At 39.2% G+C, this 8,784-nt stretch overlaps 2 protein-coding genes across 2 annotated transcripts in view; one reads left to right on the top strand and one right to left on the bottom strand.

Annotated features, from left to right (window-relative positions):
* Nucleotides 1–249: 249 nt before the first annotated feature.
* On the top strand, nt 250–649 carry FAM237B (family with sequence similarity 237 member B; the record flags this gene model as incomplete). Its single annotated transcript, XM_080936494.1, is given in 2 exon segments — nt 250–618; nt 620–649. Coding segments are annotated over 2 exon segments (399 nt in total).
* Nucleotides 650–6,032: 5,383 nt separating this feature from the next.
* CFAP69 (cilia and flagella associated protein 69) overlaps nt 6,033–8,784 on the bottom strand; it is a gene marked incomplete at both ends in the record, with an annotated part of 52,983 nt that continues 50,231 nt past the window's right edge. Inside the window, 3 exons of the mRNA XM_080936502.1 lie at nt 6,033–6,200; nt 6,709–6,813; nt 7,225–7,311. Coding sequence (XP_080792628.1) covers nt 6,033–6,200; nt 6,709–6,813; nt 7,225–7,311 — 360 coding nt within the window. The remainder of the gene's footprint in view (nt 6,201–6,708; nt 6,814–7,224; nt 7,312–8,784) is intronic.

The following is an 8,784-nucleotide window of genomic DNA, read 5'->3' as shown; positions in this document are numbered from 1 at the left end:
GATGAAATGCACATCACATCTTTACGTACAGGAGATTCCAGTGACTCCCAGACACAGCTGGTTGACAAATCAGAAACATAACATCCTTTCAAAGGACGGTCTGAGAATCAGCAGCTCAAAGACAGACCAACAAATACATATTTGATTATACCATAAAACATGTTTTTAACGAAGTTTAAACTGAACAGTAGTATTGTACTTTTCTTTTAAAAACAGAAACAAAAAACCTTCTCCTTTTCTCTATATAGGATGGGCTCTGCTGTAAGAAGATGGCTCTACCTTCCCCTGGGCTGCATCCTGCTGTTCAGCCTTACAGATGCTGACTTGGAATTTCAAAAGGGAGTGCTTGCCAACATCAGTCCAGGCATCACAGCAGACATAGATCTCCAGTGCTGGAACACTTGCTCCCTGACGCTGATAGACCTCAAGGAAATGAAGATAGAACACAATGTGGATGCTTTCTGGAATTTTATGTTGTTCTTGCAAAAATCTCAGCGGCCTGGGCATTACAGTGTCTTCTTAAACATAGCCCAAGATTTCTGGGACATGTATATAGACTGCTTGCTTTCAAGGTCTCACGGGATGGGCAGAAGACAGGTGCTGTCTTCCAAGTACAATTTCCCACAGAAAACGGCAGGACGTGATTTGAAGGTGTACCTACGCAAGTAGCGATGTTGTTTTATTAAAAATTTGCTATTTGGTTCCATTATTGCAGGTTTGTCAGATAAGCTAGCAAATTCTAATGTTTAGTCTTTTTTAATACCTTTCATTTTTACATTAGGTAGATTATAGGTAACCTTAGAATATACATTGCTAGATCATCAAACCCCATGAGTAGTTCATAAGAAATTCATATAACTTTGTTATCTATTCATATTGTAAGCATGTGGTAACTTTTTAAACAAAGCATTTTCACTTGGGTTGTACAGAACAATGGGATCTTGTATTGATTTCTCCCAATACTTCAGAAATTGATTATAAACATTTAAGAGAAACACAAAAAATACCTCAGGCAAGATGGCAACTGCAAGCATAACCCTGTTAGTGTTTGCCAAGTCAAATATTTCCTGCTGTAATTAAAATTACAATCTCCAGTTTCTTAATCTGGTAGTTTAACCACATTATCTTGTTGATATTGATCAGATTATTTGCAAATATCTAGATAATTTGTTAATAGTTTGTTATTTAGAAAGCATTTTGCCAAGTTATCTGTTTTAAATATTACTTCAAATATTTTTCACTTGTGAGTGGAGTGTAATAATTAATTATATTAAATATCTGGTACCCTAATATTTAAAACTGTGCTCCATGTAATGCCAGTATCTAAAAGTGATATTTATCTTGATATAATGTTCTGTTTGCCTTCTGAAATGTGCATTTCAATACTAATCCATCTTATATGGCAAATATTTTTCTGTGTATTAAGGACTAAGACCTTCATGGTATAATTCTTTAACATTTTTTAATGTTCTATGTGTGTGTGTTTCATTGTGTGAGTATGTATGTGAATGTGTGTCCTTGTGTGTGTGAGTGTGCATTTGTCTCTGTGCGTTTGTGTATGTGTGTATGTTTGTGTGCATGTTCATGTGTGTGTATCCTTGTGTGTGTGCATGTGTGTCTGTGTATTTGTGTGTCTGTGTGTGTTTGTGTATGTGTGTGTGTTTACTGTGGGTATGCAGTTTCTACAGAGGCTAAACGGGCAGTTTGGACACCGGAGCACAGGGATTGCAGATGGTTTCGAGGCGCCATGTGGATGCCAAGGATTGAACATAGGTTCTCTCAGAGAGCAGCCAGTTCTCTTAACCTCTGAGCCATCACTTCAGCCCCTAAGTTATAATTTTATTGCCTCAACATTAAAAATGTCCAACAAACAAAACCCAAAAATATCTACAATTTTTGCCTAGGTACTCTATCCATCTCCTCTCAGACTTAGTCATGTTTCTATTACTGACCACTCATGCCATATTCCATAAACAACACGAAGCTTTAAAAAAAGTGTGCCAAACAAAAGAACAGCACACGAGGAATTGGAATGGTGGGAAGTGATTACAGGAAACTACTAACACACCATTGTGGTTTAGATTAGTGATTTCGATTTTATACAGTCCAGCAGAACTTCTGGGGCTTGAGAGATGGCTCAAATTGGTAAAGTGCTTGCAACATAAGCACGGGAGGCTAAGAGGATGCTCAGGCAGCCAAGTGTGTATCTGTAAGCCCTGTCCTGGGGAAGGGAGACAAGACGATCTCTGGGGACTTCTGGACAGCCAGAGTCTGGTGAGTTTGAGGTCAATAAGACACCAGAACTCACAAGTGAAATGAAGAGTGGTAGAGGGAACAGCCCAGCCTCAGCCTCTTCCCACTCGGGCCTACTCCTCCGAGGGAGACCTGAAAATTGGTGAGATTTTAATTGTTAAAGTGAAGAGGGACTTGAGAGCAGTTTGAAGATTCTTGTTTTCACACAAAAAACCAAAGCAGATTTTTTTTTTTAAATTCTTCTTTTGGAACTTCCCTCACTTTTCCTGGACAAAGGACCCATAGAAATCTGCTCCATAGATTTCCCTAATGGCTGTCATGATATAGATAGTGTTTTCAAGTATTTTGATGATGATAACAGTCTTCTCTGTACAAAACTAAATATAAGCAAACTTATAAACAGCTAAAATAACCAGGTGGTGGTGGCACATGCCTTTCATTACAGCAGCTGAGAGGCAGAAGCGGGTGAATCTCTGTGAGTTTGAGGCCAGGCTGGTCTATGGAGATAGTTTCAGAACAGCCCAGGCCCACACAAAGACAGCCCAAAAAAATCAGCAAAAAAATAATACTGAATAAGTATGTGTGTGATGATTTGACTTGACCTAAAAAAATAAACCTTGAATTAAGAAGGTGTGTATTCTCTGAGTTTGGACAACTCTAAGATTCTCATGAAGTAATACTAGGGCTTTAGTAAAAGTTTTATATAAGCACATTGAAGGGTGGTACATGAACTGTGGGTGAAGAAACATCAGTGTTAAATGAACAAACCTAGTACTTTTTCAAATATTACTTGACAAGTGTTATTTTGTGTAACTACATTTTGTATAGCAATATATTAGCTGAGTGGCCAGCAGGATGTGATGGTAGGTCTGATTTTTCAGGTTGAAAATACTTTTCCCTTCAGGGAGGAGCCTAAGCCATGGAAGACAGCTGGTCCTGTGGGATGATACACAGGCACACACAGGTAGGCTCACAAGTAGCACGCTTTTCCTTAGAAAAGAGTTTAAGGATTTTCATAATCTGTCACAAATGACTACAGTTCAGTAGTTCGGTGCCATAAAGCAAAACTATGTAATTTTGGCCTAAAATTTGTCTGAATGGTTATTAATCAGCTACAGTAACTGTAAGATTTTGTTTTGTCAATGATAAACATTTCAGCTTTAATTAATAAGATTAGTGGTTAGCTTTTCAACCTAAACTTTTTACAAATGGTCTCTTCATTCTCCTGAATTTTATCCTGCTACACTGTTAAGAGCATTCGGGCAGAAGTAATTCAGTGGGTAAAAATGCTTGCCACCAAGCCCGATGGCCAGAGTTCTAGCTCCAGGACCTGAGCGATTGAAGGAGAGACTTCTACAAATTATCCTCTTGCCTGTTTGCATGTGAAACACACATAGAAACACATATACACACACAAGCACACACAATTACATTTTATTTTTAAAAGGGACATTTTCTAAAATGAGCATTTGTTTTGAATAGTTCATTGTAAGCATTTTTAATGATTTAGATGTTAAAATTGCTATGCCCTACATTGCTTGGTCCTGGAAACCTGAGATGTGGAAATGAGGGAATGACAGACAGACAGACAAGCTAGGGCTGTGTGGGATGTGTTCTCATGATGGATGCAGACTCTTCATGCACAGCACAGGAAGAGGAGTCAGCTGGTCTCAATGGGGAGTCTCTGCACTGGGGAAGTCTCAGGCTGGTACCATCAAGGAGAATGGGAGGGAGGGGCTCCCCTTCTCTGAGAAGGGAAGGTGTGATGGGGAGGGAGGGTAGGGCTGTAGGAGAAGAGGGAACTGTGTTGGGGATGTAAAGTGAACAAATTAACGGAAGGAAGGAGAAAGTTGCCCCCACAGTGCCAATATTTGACAGTAGTTTTACAATTGCCCTGCAGCAAACTCGAGATCTGGTTCCTGGATTTGAGTTTGTGTTGAGTTCATTTAACCTAATATATAACTGGTAAGTTTCTACAAAGTTATAAAAACAGCTAATTCTGATTTCAAAATACAAGTTTTATTTATTTGATTACTACACGTTTCAGTTTTAAAGCTTAAAAATGTGTCTCAGCTGACTCAAGGAAAAAAATAAGACTGCCCATTACTCAGGCAGGGAAACCTAGACACCATATCCACTTGGACTCAAGAGGAGCAGTTATAGGCTATAAGGAGAAAGAAAAGCCAGGAAGTTTGTTATTAGAGAGGTGCCCTCCCTGGCTCAGTGTGTGATGGCTGGAACTGTACCAGAGAAACATGCTAGAGATCTGTTTGCTGTGTGTATAGTTTCTGCATCAAGCACGATTACTGCTTTCTACCAGCTTATCTCCTTCATATAGTAAGTATCTGCTAGAAAATGTCCTGCCTTATTTTGTCTTCTCTCTTCCTACTGGGTAGCAGAATAGACTGTGGACATCAGATGACACCAATGGGGATCAGTCTAAATCAGTCTGGAGATAGGACACTGGGGCTATGTGTAAAATGGATACTCAACCGAATCCTATCAATTTTCTATAAGCTTTATATTTATACCATGGTGATTATGCCTTATAGCTTGATAAAAGCCTATAATTACTTTGAAGTACATGTATCTGAACTACTTTAATATGCTGTCCTTGCTTAACATCACTTGTGTAGAATATCCTGTGGGCTGATTCTTCCCTCTGAGATCAGTGCATTGCTGCATTTGAAGACATCAAGGGAAAGGCTGCCAGGAACAAAGCCTTCACTACTAACTTCATTACTCAGAGGCTGGTCATAATTGTAAATAGACATGTTCTCTCCCCTGCCTTTGAGGAACTAAGAATCTGATGATGCTTGTAGTCTAAAGTGCTATAAAGAGTCATTGCTCTTAGCTGTAGATGCAACAAAGGATTCTGGGTGTGTCTGAGATTTTAATGTGACATCACTTGGTTCTGTTTGTATGGACATGTTGTATTCTTCTATCTGCTCCCCCACTTACTACCTGTCCCTTTCCCATGGAGAAACTGCATTAGAATTAGCTTCAAACTTTTATTTACTTAATTTAAAAGCTTATTTATCTGTTCTATGTCTATGGGAGATTTGCTTGCACGCGTCTGTGCACCACTTGAGTGTCTGGTGCCTGAGGGGGCCAGAAGAGAGATCACATTCTCTGGGACTGGAGTTATAGACAGTTGTGAACTGCCATGTTGGTTAGGTATTTGGACTGTTTATGGGTCCAAGAGCAAGGAGTACTCAGATCTATCTGACTCTGAGGTAAGGTGTTATGGAGTAAGCATGTAGCCACAACCAATCAAGGGTTTGAACACATAGAGGGAGCTACACCAATTATTGAAGAACATAGGTCTTCACTTTTCCACTGGATAAACATAAGGTAGGGTTACTGGAAGGAGATCCCTCCTAAGTCAGCTTTAGCCCTTTGACTGACCCAACAGGTCTCACAGTTATTCATGATGGGAGATACAAAGCCCACAGAAACATCCTTCAGGGTAGACTATTTGGAGTCATCAATACACAGCTAAAAGTCCTAATTGTTAAACAAATTTTCAGTTCAGATGAGAAACCAAGAATCTTCTTGAAGATAGTGGTGTTTTCAATAAAAATAAAGTATATTACCCTCTAACTTTAATTTTTACAATATTTTACTAAAATATTTATTCTAAATTCTTGCCTTACATTTGTATATAAATATTTTTGCCTTACATTTGTATATAAATATTTTTGTCTTACATTTGTATATAAATACACATTTAGCTAAAATGTCCCATGTAGAACTTATTTCAGAAGCTGTGGAACGCATCAGATAGGGATACTCTTTTTAGGGTCATTCGGTGGCTTCATTTTCACCCTCTGCAAGGCTCCTCCTCGAATAGGCAGTTTTTTAAGAGCGATGTCTGTGTCAGCCAGAGGTCCTCCCAGTAGCCGGGCAGGAGTGCTTTCCACTGTCACCACCCGACCCGAAGGTACCTGGAAAAGGAAAAGACAAATATCTGCAGGTCTTCTTATAAAACTTTTTGATAACCGAAAACCCCATATATCCTATGGTTGGTTTTGTGAAAGACACCGGGCAAAAGAGACAATATAATTTAAGAGAAAGATAAGAACTCTTGGGCCAAGAATGTGGGTTTGAACTCCTCTATTGTTCATTAGTTTTTTGTCCAGGGACAACCTGTGTCCGGTGGAGATCACTGAGAACACTGGCAAAGGAGAACTACAATTACCCCACAAGGGAGGTGGAATCAATGCACTGACCAGAGCTGGTAGCAACTTAGAAAACTCATGGGGCTGGGTCTGCTCTAACCTAGCACTGGAGGTGGAGATAAGGGAGGGGGAAATGTATCTTGGAGATAAATATGCCTTAACAATGGGAAATTTGAACAACACAAAGTATATGAGGCCAAAGTTTCTATAGAAATAACATTTTGGTCACCCACACTTTGTTTCTATTAAAGAGATGTAGAGAAAATGACCTTACCGTTGTGTTAAGACCTTTAATAACTGTTTGGTGGAATATTGCATTTTGTGGTCTTTCACTGTATTTAGATGATTCTATAGCCTTTTCTTGAAGCTTCTTTGCTTTCTGAAAAAATTTAAATTAGAAAAGAAACTAACATTAGTTCCCAGTAAAGCATGGCCGATGGTCTTTACAGAGAAGGTACGTTTGTTCCCACTTATAAAAAAGAAATCATTCAAAATGATGGTTGGAAATGGAGGGCAGGGCACAGCTCTCTCTAGCCTATGTCTTCATCTTCAAATTGTTCAGCAACAGGACCCTGGCTTCCTAGTCTTAAGTCACAGGAAATGCAAAGCAGCATTTTTTCATTTGTACAGTGTGCTTTCCATTGACAGTCTAAGAGGCAGACAAGGCTCTACCAGTAGTAATACGGAGAACATTAGCAGAAAAGTTGAAATAAATATTCATTGTTCAAATACCTCTGTCACTATGACCGGCTGGTTGTTGTAGATACTGGTAGTGCTTTGAAAATCTTACCTTTAATGTTTTAGCATTTGATGTTCTAGCCAAGAAGTTTTCCCATGACTTGTTAGCCTGTTCTCTCTGCTTATGTGTGGCTTGTATCTGAAAGAAGTATGAAAACCAAGGGGTTCAGTTCCCATGAAACACAACAAAAGGCACAGAAGTCCCTATTTTAAAGAATGTGCCTCCCTCCCGTTTGCTAAAGGAAAATTTGAGGCTGACTGAAAGAGAAATTCAAATATATAACATAACTAAAAACAAACAAATCAAGTGTTTCCTGGTCATGCTGCTAGAAGCCTTTAATCTGAGTGCTCTGGCAGCCCAGGTAGGCAGACATACTTCACTTCCAGGTTAGCTGGTTCTGCTCTACAAAGTGAGCTCCAGGACAACTGGTGCTACATAGAAACCTCATTTCAGAAAAAAATCTTAAAACTGAAAAAGTCATTCATCTTACAATTAAAGTTTGAATTACTTTCCATAGAATGTGACACAAACTACTCAGAACAGTTTAATCCTAATCATTCTCACCAAGGCAGAATGCTTTAGATACTTCCTGTTTCTGAAGGCTGTATAGGAGAAAACTAAATGCAGGATTTAAAGACAAAAACCACAGGTGAAAATAGAGCTACTCTTCTGGGCACTGATCATAAGTTTAGGAAAATTACAATGGTAAAACTACTTTTAATATATGACTGCAGCTAGGTAGCAATTTTGTGAGACCACTAAATTTGGTGTGATATTGTGGTCTAGAAGGGTGAGAATTAATCAACTCTATTTCTTAATAGGCTTCCCACCAAATGTATAATCAGAGGATACACATCACTGGGGTGTGTGTGTGTGTATGTGTGTGTGTGTGTGTGTGTGTGTCATATAAATACAAACATATAATACTCTTATAAATACAATATTCTTAGGGATACTTAAGAATATGTAATTAAACAACTACTTCAAAAGAGGGGACAGAGGTATAACAATAGATATAAAATTAAATGGCAGAGACTTTGGGGTTCAAAAGATCTAATGGCCATGAGGCAGCATACGCTCCATGATTCATTCCTGGTTCTGAGCAGATCAGTTGTCTTACAGCAGTACCCATGCCATAAAACCTTTGTGCAAGTAAAACTTTGAAATCAGTTAGCCGGGTGGCATTCACAGTTGAATGGACACGGATCCTAAGCTGTGGAGCCAAACATTCAGTAGTCTATGTAGAAAGATGAGAGAACAAACAAGACAGAGATCACTTCAAGGAGCTGCAGTGCCTAACTGTAGTCACGGAGAACCAGGACAAAGGGGTGACATCTCTTTCTGTGGATAACACTTCAATTCCTCTTAACCAGTAAGTTGTGGACAAGCAAATTATGCCACAGTTCCTCACCAGTGCGGAGCTGTAGGGAACAGGCTATTTTACCGCTGATGTCTCTGCTTAGCTAAAGGCAGACCAGCTTTTCTAGGTGTGAAGAAGGTCAGTGCTCTTAAGTGTTTCGGCACTGAGATGAGGGTGAACTTACGGATGGATGTCCCTATAGCTGGCTAAACAGTAAAGGTCTATGGCAGAATGAGGTGTGAAGGAAATAC

The sequence above is a fragment of the Micromys minutus genome, assembly GCF_963924665.1.
Source record: "Micromys minutus genome assembly, chromosome: 23".
NCBI classification, from domain to species: domain Eukaryota; kingdom Metazoa; phylum Chordata; class Mammalia; order Rodentia; family Muridae; genus Micromys; species Micromys minutus.
The sequence above is the reverse complement of the archived record's forward strand: the minus strand, read 5'-3'. Positions and strand labels throughout refer to the sequence as shown.